The 18,960-nt window shown below is 34.8% G+C and overlaps 1 protein-coding gene across 3 annotated transcripts; it reads left to right on the top strand.

Moving 5' to 3' along the window:
- Positions 1–4,489: 4,489 nt before the first annotated feature.
- On the top strand, positions 4,490–18,960 carry LOC149794437 (uncharacterized). Of its 3 annotated transcripts, XM_089968680.1 has the most exons (6): positions 4,490–4,577; positions 7,590–7,649; positions 9,110–9,310; positions 12,102–12,463; positions 13,278–13,495; positions 14,274–18,960. In XM_089968680.1, exons 1-6 carry the CDS (start codon positions 4,564–4,566, stop codon positions 14,487–14,489), a joined length of 1,071 nt encoding a protein of 356 aa, XP_089824806.1. In that variant the 5' UTR covers positions 4,490–4,563; the 3' UTR covers positions 14,490–18,960. The 3 variants fall into 3 exon arrangements, with proteins under 3 accessions (XP_089824806.1, XP_089824807.1, XP_089824808.1); XM_089968681.1 differs by lacking the exon at positions 9,110–9,310; XM_089968682.1 differs by lacking the exon at positions 14,274–18,960 and having other exon boundaries at positions 12,102–12,467; positions 13,278–13,469.

Below are 18,960 nucleotides of genomic sequence, written 5' to 3'. Positions count from 1 at the left end.
TTTACGACTTGCGTAGAACCTTTAAGGACCAGCCCATTCGAGGACCTGAAATTCACTAGGAACATTCGAGTGTTTTCGACTTGAGTAGAACCTTTAAGGATTATTAATTCATAATACTATACGTTCATGCTAAATTTTGTCATAACCTTGATAATGAAATTTTTTATTAAGTGTTACATACTTTGTTGGTTTTTGCTTCATTCTGTTTCTTAGTGTATGAACACAGAGTCGTAACAAAAACTTGGGGGAGGGGCTCATCCCGCATACGAATTTAAGAAATATTTCAGAAGAATTGAAATCGATTATGAAATTTAAAATCATATTTGTTTCGGAATTGTCTTTGTCACTAGTCTTCTGATTTCCCACAGTGAAACCAACAAAACAGCAACACTAAAGTGTTGATCCTATCCAGACTGCAAAGCTTCTTTCATTATACCAAAGTTGCCCAGTTAACTCGTTCGATGGTTGAGCGACATTCTTTTGACTTTGCTGTCGGTGTGTAATTCTCCTCGTTTCTCTGGGTATTCGTAGGTGTAACATTTAGGACCGCCGCTAGCAAAACTTTGGCTTTCGGGGTGCTCATCCGTCCATATCCCTAAACGGTCTCCTTTGATGGTTGGATGAGGATGATTAGGGCGATGAATTTAGATGCAACCATTCGTATCACAGTACAAGACTCGATCTCCTAACAGGTGTAAGGCTTCGTGCAATTTTAAGCGTGCATAGGCTGATACGTAGGCAGCAATGACGACATTTCCAAATTCGCCGGTCAGTATAAACTCTGGTTCTTCTTTTTTATCTTTTCTGTGTCTTACAACTCCGATTCCATATTTTGATAAGTTTAGCCACCCTCAAAAAATCCTTGCGATCCTCCGCAACCTCCCCAAATTTAAGGTTTAGTTGATTAGATTTGTTTGTGTAAGACATAAAGCAGCTGTTTCGTCTATTTGAAAATAGAGATAATAAAGTGAACACTGTGGACGAGTTTACTGAGTCAAAAGTGAATCGTTCAAACAAGGAAATGAATGAACGTGATATTCGCAATGTCTACAACAAACATGACAGACACAGTATTGAAAATACCATTCTGATCATTTAAACAGTTATTTAGGAGAAATGTTCGTAACTCTTCGTTAATGGAATGGTTCAGACTATGGCCAGTGCTCTCTGGGGTATATAAAAATAGCATAGAAAAGCATACTAAGTGCAAGGGCATTCGCATATCTATCAGAGACGTACCAATTTATAAGTGAAGGTACTGAATTAGAGAGGAAAAAAATGCAACTGAAGGTTTAGGTAGAAAGCTAAGGACATCATGGCCAATAAGCAAAGACGACGGAGAATTCTTATTTCAGCTGCCTGAATGGATTGTCACACACCAGCTTCTTTGTAATTTTCCGCTTTAACTTTTTCGATGCAATGTTTTGTATTTAGACTAGCGATAGACATATGTGGGAGTTAAGTATCCATCCGAGAAATCGAATTCATATTTTCCCATACAAATGCGTTAACCGTTTTATTATACTCTCTTTTTCGTAACATAGCTGGGGTGGCTACAAAGAGCATGCAGGTGACCAGGCATAAACATGTCTTTTTAGTTGGTAATAAGAATTGCAAAAAATATACTTCCATATTTGCAACTTGAATTTCCTCAAAATATACTTTCTTAGTTCTGCTAATCCAAATTAGATTAACAATGTCACGGATTTTACAGTTTGATTACACATTTCGAAATTGTAATGTAATTTCGACTACATTCCAACTGCAATAACATTCTCCTTTCTACAATCAAAATGAAATGAACATGTTATTCCATATCGTCTTTTTGATTGTTACAATCGAAAGTGTTCATATTTTTCTCACACTATGATTCCAAACATTCAATGACAGAACGGAAACACACATGCAACTGAGTCAATATGCGTCCCTCTCTACTCAAGTCACATGTACCTCATGTGGAATCGACACAGCAAGATCCAGTCCATAATCAGCGCAATTGAGTAGGACCCCCCCCCCCCCCCACCAACAAACCACAAACAAAATCCAATCATTCCAGAACTACTAGAAAAGTTGTTGCAATGTGCATTCTTTAAATTTCAATTTTAAGTAGACCAAAACAATTCTTTTTCAAGGTGATGTCGAGTGCGCGACTAAGTTTAAAGGTCGTTGGGCTGTGCTATGTGTGCATTAATATTGTTATTGTGTATTGATGAAAATACGGTTGCGTATTTATTTTGGAATACAGAATAAATTCAATTACTTTTTTCTTGAAGTGTTTTTTTTTTAATAATTAAGTCTTAGACAGAATACGAAAATGAGAATATAACAAAAAGTTACTGCATTTGTATGGGAAAATATGAGCTCGTTTTATCGGACGGATACTTCACTCCTACAGGTCGAGCAATATCCAAGAAAACTCGTTCATATTTTCCAATACAAATGCAATAACCTATAAATAAACAAACGTTTTTTGTACAATATGTTATGTTTGTCTCCTTTGCATGTCAAATAAGAAATATTGCCTAGAAACATATGTATGCTAGTGAAGAAACAGGATTTGTATGAAAGCTTTATTAGTTTATAACCATGATTTTTATAAGAAAACATAAAAATATCAAATGTCCGTACATGCTGAATTAAATATAAATTGCATAATATAGCAATAAAGATAGTGCACATAAAAAGAGAAGGATCATAAAATAAAAGCGAAACAGTCATATACGATGTAATGCTATCTACATTTTGTTTGTTATATTTCATGTCGTTTTATACATTTGCAAATAAAGTCTAAAGCTCGCAACAACACACACACACACACACACACACACACACACACACATATATATATATATATATATATATATATATATATATATATATATATATATATATATATATATATATATATATATATATATATATATATATATATATATTCTACGAAAGAATGGCACGAAAAACTGTGGTCCCAACTAGTTATCATTCCTTATTGTAAAACTGACGCTTCCTAATAGTGATTAGCTTGTTCGTGCTATTAAACAGTGCAATCACACAAAATGGTGGTAACCATCTTCTCTACAGCAAGGTATTCGTAAAGGATAACTTGAGGAAATCAAGTAAAAATGTAACATTAAAATAAAGGACATTTACATATATGACGTTTCCTTATTACCACAACCAGGGAAATCATGAGGATACATCATCTAGTCAGAGCATGATGAAGAAAAAAACACTGCAACTGATATTTTAGGCCCAAATATAATAACGACAACCAAGTGGGCAGCCACATGCCAGATTTCGCTCCCTCTCTCAAAAGCAATCAAGATTGCATAGGCGGATAAGTTATGACCAGGGGCAAAATAAGCACGAATTTATGTTTTCACAAGTTTGTTTACAATTCATGTGTGGGTTCTCGTCACAGTTTCAACAAAATTAATCAAAATACAGATCCCATTTTTCCTTCCTTTCCTGCTCGTTGGAAGATGATAAAATCTAAATTCTGAGGATGGGCCTCATAAAGTCTAAATTCTGAGAGTGTTCTTTATAAAGTTCAAATTCTGATAGTGTTCCTGATAAATTCTAAATTCTGAGGGTGGTACTCATAAATTAATCAAAATACAGACCACGTTCCTTTTCTTACTTTCCGCTCGTTGGAAGATGATAAAATTTAAATTCTGAGTGGTCCTCATAAAGTACAAATTCTGAGAGTGGTCCTCATAAATTCTAAATTTTGAGGGCGATCCTCATAAAGTGGAACAACATAAATATTCTGTATCTCCATATAAGTTTTGTGTAAATTTAATAGCTTAGAGAAAAAGGCCTGAACTGAATGTCAATAACTCTTGCTAGTTCCGAGGCAAGAACACCGGAGCGACACCTCTTCTATGAAGCGTGCTTAGAATTTTGTTTATTTTGTTTATGAGTGGGCGTTGATTCGGGTTCAGAGTAAATTGCATTCTTATCCTTAGTAAAATAAAAAGATCGTTTCAATCTCAATTTTTCTTGATTTAATTTGCTGGATTTGCCAATGATTTTTAAGTCAGATATAGGAATCAAAATAGTGTTAAAAATGATTTAAATCAAAAAGGTGATTACAATTCCAGTTTAATTGTTGATAAAATTGCTCTATTGAAGCGAAACTTCATCTTTATCTTATTTGTACCCTGTTTCTTTCTGGTTTGTATTGTTAAATTTTAAAACCAATAACACGTCAAGTGGAAGGGACATAACTCTTGAAGTCCTGAACTGGGAAGGTTTGTTTTCTTTATCTTAAGCAAAAGTAGTACTTGCACATTAGCTACGATAAATAATTTTTTTTAAAATATATTTAAAAAAACAAAATAAGATTGTAATTTGTGATACTTATCATTCGATTTGCTTGATTATAGTGTTAAATATCCAATTAAAACTTGTAAAGAGTGTCGTTCTTGAAAAGGTATATCCCTCTGATTATGTCCATAACGAGGCACTATCTTTCCGAGTAACGAAAACGAAAGAACACGTCCTCTCAAACACAAAGTCGACCTCTTTATTTTCAGTACTGTACTTGATTCGGGAACAGCAATGAGTGACGACAGGTAAGTACATTTTCAGCATCCGTTAATGAATCATCGTCGTACAGTGTTTTATACACTCTAGGGCACACTGTATAAGGTAATGTGTGTGTGTGTGTGTGTGTTTGTGAACTGTATTTTTAACGTAGCTTTGACAGTTTTTCAGTCATATCACTGCGATGACTGCATTGTGCCAGCTTATAGTGATATATAGCACTGGGGCATCATGCTACTAGTACCATTTTACAACTCTTTGGTATCACTCGGCTGGGGCTCGTACCCACAGCCTCCAGCATCCATGGTGGAAGCTCTAACCACTTAGTCCACCAGAGCGTTCCCCGATAAAGTCAAATTGAAGCATATATATATATATATATATATATATATATATATATATATATATATATATATATATATATATATATCGGGATGGGGACATACATGTAGTGGTCAGCTATTAAGTATTACTAATATAAGCCAAAACATCTTTATAGGTAAAGACCAGGGGTTGGGGGGACTTCCCCCACCCCTTGCCCGTATGGGCTGGCGCCAATGGTTCTGATGCGTTCTCCTTAACCGATCAATGCCATCTCTGTCCGCTTAGGTTCGATTGTCGGGCTTGGCCAAAGAGGGTATGTGAGAAAGCTTTCCAGCAGTTTCCTGTGGGTCGGTGGTTCTTACCGGGGATTTCCAGAGTTCTTCCTCTAACAGTTATGCTGGCCGCCATGTGCTGAAAAATGGCTTTAATCGCAGAAATACAATGGCAATTAATATTTCTTATGCAATATTATCAAAAGCAGTGGTAGCGCAAGGGGTGAGAAGTGGGTCAATTACCCTGGGCACCAGGAGAAGAGGGAATATTTTTGGCAGCTGGAATTTTTATGGTATTTCCCCCTCACTTTAGTGTAACAGGGGAATGGCAGTTTATAACACTTTTATGAGTGGGAAGGAGGTTGACAGCTGACATCATAAATGTGTGTGTGTTTTGAATTTTTAACGTAGCTTCAACAATTATTCAGTCATATCGCTACGAGGTCTGCAGTGTATCAGTTTTACAAATATGTCTAGCACTGGGACATCATGCGCAGGCACGTAGCATGATGTCTCACCCAATCACATTGTCCTGACACCAGGCCGACTCCTATAACTAACCTCTTAATGTTGAGCGCCATTGGTACCATTTTTATGTCTTTGGTGTGACTCGGCCGCGATTCCAACCAGCGACCTCCCGCATCCGACGCTCTAACTACTAGGCCACCGGAGCTGTCTGATATAATCCGAACCATTCTCCATAGCAATGTTGGGGTGCCACTAAAGAGAATCTCCCCCTGGAGCCTCAAACTGTTGCACCGTCACTGATGACAATCTCTCTCTCTCTCTCTCTCTCTCACACACACACACACACACACACACACACACACATGATACTTTATTTTATCCTTCTTTATGTTACGACATATTTTGTACATATAAATGTGTATGTGTTTCCTGAATACCATACTGTGCAAATATCTATGCATTTCAGTCTCTCCATGCAATTAAGTGCCTATATATTCATAAAACCACATATGCTTTCACTGACTCATATCCATCCTTCCATCAATCTGTGATCTAATTATTAATCTATTTAAATGGCAATATATTATAACAGGGTATATGCCTATTACTATCGTTCACTGTCACTCATTATATCTATCTATTTATCTATATATCTATATATCTGTCTATATCTATCTATCTACATATATTTCCGCGTCCACACGAGTGTCAGTCTTAATTCGCGTATGCGCTAATAAACCAGCATACTTAAATATCATCACAAACTTTTGGGCAGCAGCTGCCATGACTCAGAAATCATCATGTATATAAAAAAAAAAACAGCTGATAGGGCTTGGGTTAGAATCCTACCATTGGCTCATCCTAGATCGCTTACCGTATTGTCATTGGGTAAGGCACTGTTAACTTCGGTTGTCTGGTTACTACATTACCTATCTGAGTTGCTATGCAGTAGACCAATAATATAGCTTCCATGTCAGTGTCAGATATTTAAAGTGGACAAATGACTGAAGTTCGATCTATCTTAACCAAAGGGTGTGTCGTGTTCCACATGTTCAAAGTGAGTTATCTTCCCCTGCCCGACCTATTACTTTAGTGCCAAAGAATCTGGTGCAATTATGTATCCTTACTATAAAACATCTTGTTAATAACCCTCAAGTCAATTTTTTTTTTCGCGTGAAGGGTCAAAGGTCAAGATCAGTGTTTAGTTACTGGTCTCGAACTATTCAGTAGATTCACAAAGAGACATAAACGCAGCTAAGCTGATGCATCACTCTCAAATCAAATCACGTGTTGGGTACCACATTCAGCTATTCATTGTCAGTGCCAATTTAAAAAAGTGTCTGGTCAGTACTTCCACGGTCATCTTTATAGTGTTATTAAGCTCGCCTAATTATTGCATACTACAAGCGGTCATGTTGCATACTTGCATACTACAAGCGGAGATGTTATATACTGGCATACTACAAGCGGTCATGTTGCATACTTGCATACGACAAGCGGAGATGTTATATACTGGCATACTACAAGAGGCCATGTTACATATTGGCATTCTACAAGCCGCCATATTCCATATTTTTTTGTAATCCAATCCAGTGTTTACGGTCATAGACCAACATCACTGTTATTCTTCAGTACAGTGTGTCATGTACCACAGTTAGATTAGTAAATTCTAGGTCGTCACCATGATCAATTTAATCAATTTTTCTTATTTACACAGCCTTATCTAAGAGGTAAATGTCAAAGTGTATCAATGTTCGGTTTTCATGATCTCTCTTCACTTGACACAAAAGGAAAATTCAATGCATTTACTCTTTCATCAAAGTATAAATCTAATTACACACAAGCACACAACAGAGAGAGAGAGAGAGAGAGAGAGAGAGAGAGAGAGAGAGAGAGACGATGGGGGTAGGAGATAACTAGATAGGTGGGTGTGATTGATTGGTTGGTGGTTTAATGGATTTTACTTTCTTCTTTTAGGGTTGAAGACCTGCTACCAATGCCAGGTTATAAAAAGGAGAGGGAAGAACTTCTGCGACGGTGGCTATATATTTTCATTATCGTTATATCCTGTTTTCACAACCACCCAATGTTTACTCTTGCATGGAATGGTTTGAAACATTATGCATGCTCTAATATATGTATATATATATATATATATATATATATATATATATATATATATATATATTATATATATATATATATATATATATTCACTCAGGTAAATATCTTGCATCACTGTACATGCGCCAGTATGTAATATATATTCACTCAGGTAAATACCTTATATCACTGTACATGCATCTATTTTTGAAAATGTAATTCTTCTCTTCTACCCAATTTCCCCAAGGTGCCGAATCTTCAAATTTTTGAAAATAAATAGCACGCAATTTAGCAGGGCTACAGGTTGTATTTGTTTCTTTCATATGCATGCATATGTGTGTGGTACGTGTGCATACTATAACTTCTAAGTACAAGAATCCAAAAAGGATTAATTTTTCATTTAATGTAGATGAGAGTCTCATCATATGGCAAAACATAATAATTTAAAAGAAGAATCATTAAATTAACAATCATTTCGTGTACTGCTATACAAACTACAAATATGGCATTGTGTTTTGTATCTATCAGCCATTCTATAGTTGCATACTTGATAACATGAACAAGTCAAGACGCTTGCGAATAAAAATACAAATATCGGCAGCCTTAGCAACGAATAACGCTTAGCATAGCCTTTTTAAGTACATAAATATAAGTCGAACCGCCAAGCCTTTGAATTTGAATAGGAAAAACACTAAAAGAAAATAAAGGTTTGATGTGTAACTTTGTCAAGGTGTATACGTTTTATTAAATATATTGACTTGTAGCATTAATTAAATGTATTTTGACTAGTCGCGATACTTGCGTTAATCTGTCGCAATAAATGTGTATTACGTACTATTTCTCTTGGTTAATTCGATTTGATGTATTCAGCCAAAATTATTGTCATGGCAGATGTATGTTACCAAATGATAGATAAATCAACCCAAAAATCTGTGTTGGTACTGATGGACGGTTTGGGGGTATCATGTCACTTGTTCATTACAATGTGCAATTTTGCTGCATGCAGATCTTTCCCGAACACACCTGCGTACAATTTAGACAGTTACCGGTATTTGGTAACAGCCATGTCTAGCGCGAAATTCAAAATTGTCACAGGACACACGGTTGTGCTATTCCACAAAGACTTACAAGTCGTGAAACAGAGGATTTGATGCCGAAAGCGTATAAACATATCGCAAAAGAACCATTTCAGCCGATGGTAACTCGACTGTAACGAGAAATAATGGTAAATGCATAAAAACCCATGTGTGTAGACGTGAGTGTTTGCAAATATTTGCACATTTTAAAGAATAGGTGAGATCAGCCCGTAAAACTTCATTCAGTATCCATACAGATAAGTGGCTGATTTATCAACCTAACCATTTGGGTGCAAGTATATTTTATTTGAAATACAGGAAGAGGTCTTACATTAAAGAAATAATACAGGTGTGTGGAACTGAGCGTCCGCTCAATGTATGTGTTATCGGCACATATGGTGCTGGAAAATCTTCCTTTATCAACACGATTGCTGCAGCCTTCAGTGGAAAACGCTGGCGTGAATATGCAGGCATCGGTGACTATGGTGGAAAAAGAGGTGTGACTACCTATGTCCAAAGGTACAATACAGCTCTCTCAGTTTGTACCCTTTCCATTTCTTTTTGAGTACCGTGATTTACTTTACCCCATTAAAGAGAAAACGAGTCAGAAAATACGGCGACTTTGTCATGCTGTACATACTGACATTGCTAACGGAGAAAAAACAGACTGGTATATATTTATAGTGGTCGTTGAGGGTTAGTAAAATAAGCATACACGAGGACAAACTAGCTTATCTATAGCGTCTCACTGTACCGTCGACGATATAAATGCCTAAGTATGTATATGACATCGCGTGACTATAAATATGTCGGCACATCACAACGGGTAACTCGTCTCAAGACATCGTATTGATTACGTATGCAATAGAAATCTCTCCATATAGACGTCAGACTAAGACTTGCATAATGAAATAACAACAAATGATTCTGTTTTATTTCCAAAGAAGGAGATATGCGCTTAGATACCATGATTATTGAGTATCCCTTTTCTAAGGCATGCCTAATGAACACAGCAAGCAAACCAAAGCTAGGCCAAAATGTATGGAGAGGGATCACAGCCATAATTCTCTTGATGTATTTTCTATAATTACATGCAATAAATTATATTATGCCTTATTCCTCCTATTAGTTATATGCTGCATATTTTGCTTTGTATCATTCTAGTTCGCATTTTCAATGTGTAAAGGATGCACATTCTAGATTGCATCTTTATATCTGCCAATATTTATTTCTGAGTATGTTAGATATGATTTCCGGTCTTCAGGTTCCGTTTGAGTGACCAGTTATGCCTTTTTTAATATTGTATGCGTTAACATTCTTAATGGTGTATTTCCAGTTATAATTTTTCACTTTGTAATTGACAACTTTCATTTTGTAAACACTCTCAAATATTATAGGCAAAACGTTCACCTCCTGAAAGTTACAATGTAGGTTATGAAAGTTGCAAGTTGGCTGTTAGCTTGACGCAAGAAACAATAGTTTAATGTCCCGTTACGACAACAGAGGACGCCATGATAACAGATTAAAATTAGTGACGCAAATCAATGTTCATTTTAATCATGGAGGACTGAACTACAGATCCGATTGACCATGTTATGACAGCAATGAAATATTTGTTGAATAATAAGACAATATAAATGCTTCCTTCTTTCAGGATATTTTTTCTTTTTAAATGAATGCACGTTTTACAGGTGAAGAATTCAGAATAAAGCACTCTTCACCTTAACCGTTCATCAGTAGTTCAGCATAATCTCCAGTTTAAAAGTTCAGTGCTCTTCCCTATCCGCCATGTGATAAAGCTATCTGGCTTTTAACAACTCTCTCTCTCTCTCTCTCTCTCACACACACACACACACACACATATGTACGTACTGGTTGCTTTTTTATATTCACGTGCATGAAATGGGAGACTGATTAGCAAGATATGCCTTTGCTGAAATAAATGGTCAGCATAAAAACGATTCTGACACAATGCATATAACGCATTGTTTGGTCAGAAACATACGAATTTATTTATATAAATGTGTGCTAGCCTTGGAAAACAACCATTTAATTTTATGTACCTCTACATACTCCAAATCATACATTTCAAACCAAATGAGTCGTCGAATTCCTGTGGGGCTGATTATGTGAATACATTCACAAAAGAGCATCACGTGATAGATTTTTTTCTTCTTTTTCTCAGAATAAAAGCATTTCTGAAATATTTATGAAACCAAAATGTTTAATCGATTTTTGAAATAAATGAACACCTAGCAAAGTTCATATAGTTTTCAGTCTTTTTTCACAGCTATAAAAATTTGAACACAAAATAAATCTTACTTCTTACTCAGCAATTTGTTAATTGTACATAATGTATAAACGTTTTTAGGTTAGCAAGACATTTAATTTCAAAAAGTTAAATTCTAGAGTAATTATTGACTTGTTATAACAATAATCGCCCATTATGGCAACAGATGGCGTAGATTACAATATTCCAGTTACCCACCATTATGACAACAGATGGCATAGATTACAATATTCGAGCTTTTATTATATTATCATCTAAGTTGTAACTTTCACTGCACTACATTGTAATTTCTAAGATGTTATGTATTTTTAGCAATATGGTGATTAACATGTAATCAAATTAAATATCAGAATACAGCGAGGAAACTTAGAGATGGACAAATTCAGTCTAGAATGTTGCCATACGTAATATTGAAATATTGAAAATCTAGAATGTTGACATACGTAATACTGAAAATATGCACGTGGAATTTGATGATATATAATTGCAGTATTTCAGTTTCAAGCATATCCAATTTAGAAAGAATTATTGGCAGATGTAAATAATGCAATCCTGAATGCACGTCTTACGCACATGGAAAATGCAAAATAGAATAATGCAGGCTAGAATGTACATTATATACTAATAGAAACTGCATGTATAGAATTATAGCGGTAATCCTCCTTCCATAATATAGATCCCTGGTACAATAAGCATGAGGTGGAACTTGTGGAAAACGGAATTAGATATTGCTAAATCGTGAACAGTACGGTTGGAATATATATATATATATATATATATATATATATATATATATATATATATATATATATATATATATATATATATATCAACCGTGTTGAAAGTGTTGCTTCTATCTTCGTCCGAGTCTACTGAGGCTTGACCATTTGTTGTCTAAAAAAAAGACAGCTGGTTTAGGAAAAAGGCATATTTTGCTTCGTTATTAATAATTGTGTGTTGGTTTCATTTTTAAAGCTGGAAGGTCAATTTTTTTAAAAAAAACGTTTCGTTCCATGTCAGATTTTCCAGATGCTGTCAAGAAAAGAATGCTACGTATGCTGGTGTATCTTTACCAAATCTCATTGACATCCCGGGTATACCGGAGGATGGAAGCGTTCCTGCAGACGAGTTACTTAGGATCTTTTTCTTTGGGAAACTAGGCCATGGAGATGGTTTAAAGGAAGCGATAGATTATTATTCAGAACACGGTATTGAAGGTCTTAAAGGAAAGTACAGCCAAAACGTGAAGGATGAAAATGTGTACAAAATCAGCAGGATTATATTTGTTGCTTCAGCTAGACAGAACCTTCCTGAAAATCTTATTAAGTCCGTCGTTAATGCTGCCCAGCCAATAGGGAGCGGTCGAGATAGATACAAAAGAAGCAGGTTTATTCTTCTATACATATACCAACAAACACGAACCCATAAACACACTTCTGATACTTCTTCGAGAAAGATTTTAATGCAAATTTAATGGCAGTAGACTTGTATATATGATTAGAAATACTGATATCTTTCAATATCTTAGATAGGTTTATATTTCTTGCAAACAATATTTTCCATTGTGATTTAGCATTTTTTTGTGATATAACATGTTTCCTTGTGATATAACATGTTTCATTGTGATATAGCATGTTCCATTGTGATATAACATGTTTCGTTGTGATATAACATGTTTCATTGCGATATAGCATGTTCAGAACATATTTTTATCATCAGCATATCATAAAGGAATATTACCACAGCAATAATACCTCTGGAGATCTTAATTACCTTTGGACGAGTTTGAACATTCAATAGTTTCCCATGTGCATGAAATTATGCAAGCCTCAGCCTCAAAGCTTGCGAGTAAAAGCTGAAATTCCCACCTGTGAGCACTTTACTTTATGTTACTCCGATCTTGTCACCACCCTAAGCTACAGATAATATCTAGGAACCAGTGCTCGTGTTATGATAATATCAGAAGCACGATAACATTGACTTCTTATTTCTATTTTTTCTTCTTAAGATTGTTTTGCAAATCTAGAAAGAGACCCTAGCAATGAATTTCAAATTACCAACCGTCAATAATAATAATAATAATAATAATAATGACAATTATTATTATTATTATTATTATTATTATTATTATTATTATTATTTCATAACCAGATGCGTAGCAGAAAGTTTATGACTTATTTGTGGTATTAATTTCAGCCGTTCCGATATTTGGCGTTCTGACGCACGCCGGCCCGCTTGAAAGGAAAGCAGATGGAGAGTTGAAAAGTATAGAAAAGCAATTTATGCAAAGCCTGGGAATTTCAAGGCACCGTCTGCTTCTCTGTTCAAACTACTGTGACGACATTGACGGTACTTATCGCACAGAAGATGTTATACCGGAACTTGATGTACCAGTTCTTGAGTTTCTCGTTCAGGTGATCCAAATTCCTTTCTCCTCTGCTTTCCTCACTTTCGCTTTACGATCCATTATTTATTTTTTGTAATTAGCTCTCTCAATGTTACAGTTGTACAGTAAGTTGTTACTGGGGGTTTGTGGTTATTGTTGTTATTGTTTGGTGTGATTTTGTTGCTGTTCTTTGTTTGTTGTGGCTTTTTTGTCTTCAAGAACCTGTTATGCATACGGTAAAGATTTGAATGAGTTATGTGATATTCTTCCCGTTCCTTTCTTGAATCATATCTAATTACATGCAATATTTCTACTTATTCTTGTTTGTGTTTAAGTCATATATAACTGCATGTATTTATTCACTTATCACCAACTCGTATCTTCATCATGTTGTTTCGGGAAACGCGTTTGAATCGTAACTCAGCCGAGTTGACCCCAATGCTGACATAAAATTTTACAAATGTATAGTGACTCTAGAAATAGAAAAGACACGGTTCTTTTCTTTGACATTTTCTTCAGATTTCAAACTTAAGAAAATAAATTAGAACGAGCTTCTAAATGTTTCAATCTCTAATGACTATTTATCAAAATAAAATGCATGTATAATTATTATTGGACATTTCCTTGTGCGTCTTCACCCATTCACCTATTTGTTTGTCAGTCCATCTTCTAAACATACAGATCGAATTATTAATCAACCTTTCATGTGCCTCTCGAGCTACATAACCTTTTGTTCCTCTATTCAACCATCCATCCATCATTCATGTATGCATGCGTATACATATAGACTTTAATTTCCATAATAGGTATTTGATCGCAGTCTTTCTGTCCTGCACGATGACGAAACGTACAAAGAAACGCAACAAAGTCCGTCAAGCCATGACATGCAACGTCCGTCAGATACTGAGGAGCACAGACGTGGTGATACTGTTACTCCCTGGTATAAGACTCGCACTTATATTTCAGTGATTGCCGTTTTATTTCTTGCAGTTATCTTTGCACTATTAACCAAAAAAGGTTGAGGCAGTTCATTAACACAATTGAATAATAGTTAATCTACACGGCCATTCTGAAGATAACCTACACCTAACACCAACATTTTGATTTCCTATTGACTTACCATTTACCGCAACATATAGAGCTAGCAAAGATGTATCAAAGTGCGCCATAAAACATTTTCAAAGGCAAAATATGTAATAGTCTAATAAAATTATACACCATTTTGCAATAATTACAGACCCTATTTCGACGCTAACAAAAACATAGTACCTCGCACCTGAATAGTCTAATGTATTTACTAGATACTGTTGTATTCGATGTCTTGCCTACAACTTGTGCTTTGAAGACATAGTGTTCTGGTTATATAGCTTAGGTAGGAACATCATCAAAATGAGGGTACGGACAATAGGCATATAGTAATATAATACCGAACATTCGATTGAATAGGCCAAATGATGTAGAAGATGTGTGTCTTTTCTTTTTAAGAAAAACCTTTAGCACTTGACCTCTTTATAAATACTAATGGTTACATATTAATGGCCGCTGTTTCCGTTGTCGCCCTTCATAAGCAAGAGATTGATGAATGAAGTTTTGATTAATTAACCAGCCAGTGTCCTTAAACCAAGTTTTATGCGGAGCAAACTTATTGAACCAGAAGCCAGCCATGGAGATTATAAAACCCTGAGCTTGAGTTTAATCCTGAGCTTTTGTTCTGACCAATCACAACCAAGGTTAAATTTGAAAGGCGGAATTTAATTTACTTGCTTTGGAAGCTCGGTTTCACACTCAAGCTCAGTTTTTGATTACAAGGTAAGAAACTGATGACTGCATTGTCGTTTCATTGATCAACTAGCGTCCTTGAAGAGCATTTCCTGCTTGACACTGAAAACCAGACAATCTTTGTTACATACAAGGCATCTGATGGATGAAAATACTAGTAAGCAGTTACTAATCGTTTCTTTAAATACTAAAAGTAGTGTTTATTATGCATGATTTTGGCATACGGAATAGAGTACATCTCCAATCCGTACAGACATTTGATTTCCGCGCTTTCATTTGTTCATCCTGCTCATATGTATTGATATAATTATAATATGTTTTGGAATTCATCCTGGTAAAATTTGAGCAAAGATGCTAAGATTGTACTTATTCATGTTTGTCCCTTATAAAATATGGATTTGAAATGTATTCATTAACAAATTAGAGGGCCTTAGATTATAAAAACTGCATTTCTTCAATCTTCCCCTGCTTCTTCTTCTTCAACGCAGGAGAAAACAGAAATTAAGACACAAAAAAAAAATAAATAAACAAGACAAAGAGAAAGAGCAAGCGAATAGAAATAGCCTTTTCTGACTCGATGGAAGAGTGTAGTAACATACTGGTAATCTTTTGGATGACAGACAAACACAAACACTATTGAAACAGCATACGATGCTACTATTAAATTAGAAAGGTTAGCGTGCTGGCTACTCCATTAATAAAGTCGGTTAACAAGGTGATCAGCATGGATGAAGGGAAGCGATGTAATACCCCAGCACCAAGCTCGATTTTGTTTTCTGCTTTTCATTTCCACAATTTGTTGCGGTCGTGGCAAACATCATAGTGTACTTCTGACATAATCCTCTGATGAACACATGTACATAATCTTTTGTTATCATTTTTGTTTAACTGCTTCAGTAGAAACCAGGATGTATTTTTTTTAACAGTATAGTCTAATTAATGTCTCCAGTCTTTTGCAAGACTGCATATGGCACTTTCCTGCTTTTAAGGTGTTTGACACTCATTGCAGTTTCCTTTGACGTTTTTTAATAAAGATTATATTGTGGTTTCTTTTAATTTCCATATAATTTTTAAACAATTACCATGACTTGGAAAACAGTCTTTACTAGTAGATTGGTTAAAATCGCATTCTATTACGCAGAAAGCTAGAAATAATTGTTTACAACTTTAGAAACGAACTACTCGTATATTGACATGCTATTCAAGCGCATGTTGCCATTATTTGTAAACAGTTTAAATTATAGTTTTGTTATTTATTTCCTGAGATTCATTTTTATTTTAATTACTATATTTTATTCATAAAAATGTAACATTTACATTTTGCTGGAATCATTAGTTCCTGAAGCTTAAAATTCGATTGTACACATTTTCATTATGACTTCACGAATCCTGTTGTTTTTGTTGTTGTGGTGTTTAACGCCATTTTTCAGCACACGATAGGCTATACATGGCGGCCAGTATTAATGGTGGAGGAAGAACCCGGGAAAACCCCGGAAAGTACCACCGACCCACGAGAAGCTACTGGTAACCTATCTCACATACCCACATTGGCTGGATCTTAGACTCGAACTGCCGCAGACATCGGTAAGACGGCAGTGATCCGTAACGAAGAGCGCTTTAGACCACTCGGCCACTTGGGGCCCCCACGAATCCTGTAACATATGAATTACAGTTTTTATATAAACGTAGTAATGATCACTTCGCAGAGGGTTTGGTTTTGGTTTGGTGTGGTGTTTTACGGCATAGCAACACAAGTTGGTAATATAGCGCCAAGATAATTGGAGTAAAGTGTCATGTCCAAAGACATATCACGGTATCTCACCCAGGGTGATACTATGGTATGATTCCAACAAAATATCAAATATCAGAGTGATCCATATACAACATTTACATTGAATTATATATATATATATATATATATATATATATATATATATATATATATATATATATATATATATATATATATATATAAATATATATAAGACAACTGATAAACTGAAATTTTAAGTACAAAAATGCGTTGCTTATGAAGCCTGCAAATGGAAAATATATTAGATGGATCTTGTGCAGCTGAAAAGGTTTGATACTTGTTAGAAGCAAGAGTTATAAGAGTGTATGGAAGTAAATATTAGTGGATTACTATGATTGTTGTCGCTTCTCATTTTCGTATTTTCATTTTTATCTTTCTTTCTTTCCAAGTATTTTTCATATCATACATATAAACTGTTCCCTGATGTAAATGTTATATTATTAACATATAATAACTCTATTCGTATTCCTGATAGCTGACTGATATACATGTAATGTAACGTTGAATGTTTTCAGTACTTTATATTTAGAGATTTAATGTATATAGTTTATTTACATGCAAACTTCAATGATCGTATAAAATGAATCAATTGTACTCATCCTTTGCAATGAGTTACATGTAAATTTGTGTGACTGTACACAATGCATTCAAGCTCCTCAACATTGGAAATGATTAGTTAATGGGGAATGAAGAGGGAAAAACACAAACCTATGTTACAGCGATTCGACGGTTGTTTTTAGCGGTAGCATGGTTTTCTACTTTTTGTATATAATTTATAATAATTAAATGAAATTGAATATCGTCACGTACAATAGCAAAACCCTGAAGTCTTCAAAATTTGTAACTGTCATTTATATTTAGAAAATGTATCATTCTAAAATTGAAATTATTCTTATTTAGGGTTGATCTATGGTTGTAGTATGAAACACAGTTGTGTTGTAATTTCCATCTGACAACAATAACAAAAAAATTAAATATGCAGTGATTAGTCAACGTAATTATAGGTGTGGCTTAGGCATCTTCACGTTTGGATATGAAATCCAAGTCTTTGGAAAACTGGCTTGTCAACACCCACTAGTTTGCTTATAAATAGTGTATACCTCTGAAATATTTCATATTAAATATCATTTTTTACACTGTTTTTGCTGGGATTTAAATGACGTATTCTCTAATTGACATAATTGTTACAGTTGATACCTATTGCATATTTTATTGGTTCGAACATTAAACTCTAAATACTTTTCTGACTTGGTCAACGTTTTGCTTTCCTTTGTGGTATCATCTCTTAATTGGACAGAGACCTATTTTGAAAGGAACTAATTATATAAAGTGAATATATTAGATTATGTTTTCCTTAGATGTTGTTTTTGTCTTCCATTTCTTAGTCTTACGCGGAATAATATAACTTTATGTTAATTATATTTGATTTTACATTCTGTATTAGAAAGGCGTACAAAACGCTTATGCTTCCATTTCATTAAAAAACGGGTGTTCCGACACATTTCTTCCAGCCTTGTGCTGTTATAAAGGGTTGTGTGTTCTGCACTTAATAAGATCTCCTCTCACCAAGAGCTCATATGCATTTTGTCAGATATCAAAAGGAAAGTAATTCTTAGGTTGTCGACTTTAGTACATAGATCAAAGTGTATGAAAGTAAATCCTTTTGCTTGAATTTCAAAATATACCAAACATAAATTTTTATAGTACTGTGTATTGACAATCTTAAGGACCAAGGATGTACTACATTAATTTAGGCGGTAATATGAGCACAGTAAATGATATAATCGACACTCATGTAATGCCGACAGATAATAAGATTGAATGTTGCAATTCAGAGATTGTTTACCAAGTTCAAACATTATAGATGTAGATTACTGAATAAATGCAGCAATTTAATGCTT

The sequence above is a fragment of the Sinohyriopsis cumingii genome, chromosome 8 (assembly GCF_028554795.1).
Source record: "Sinohyriopsis cumingii isolate HCF-2022 chromosome 8, ASM2855479v2, whole genome shotgun sequence".
In the NCBI taxonomy this organism is placed as follows: domain Eukaryota; kingdom Metazoa; phylum Mollusca; class Bivalvia; order Unionida; family Unionidae; genus Sinohyriopsis; species Sinohyriopsis cumingii.
This window is presented reverse-complemented; position numbering and strand designations above follow the sequence as displayed.

Coding starts and splice junctions, on each gene's coding strand:
- LOC149794437 (XM_089968680.1), top strand. Junction 7,650..9,109: donor AGGGAAGAACTTCTGCGACG/GTGGCTATATAT, acceptor TTTGAAATACAG/GAAGAGGTCTTACATTAAAG. Junction 12,464..13,277: donor TCGAGATAGATACAAAAGAA/GCAGGTTTATTC, acceptor TATTAATTTCAG/CCGTTCCGATATTTGGCGTT.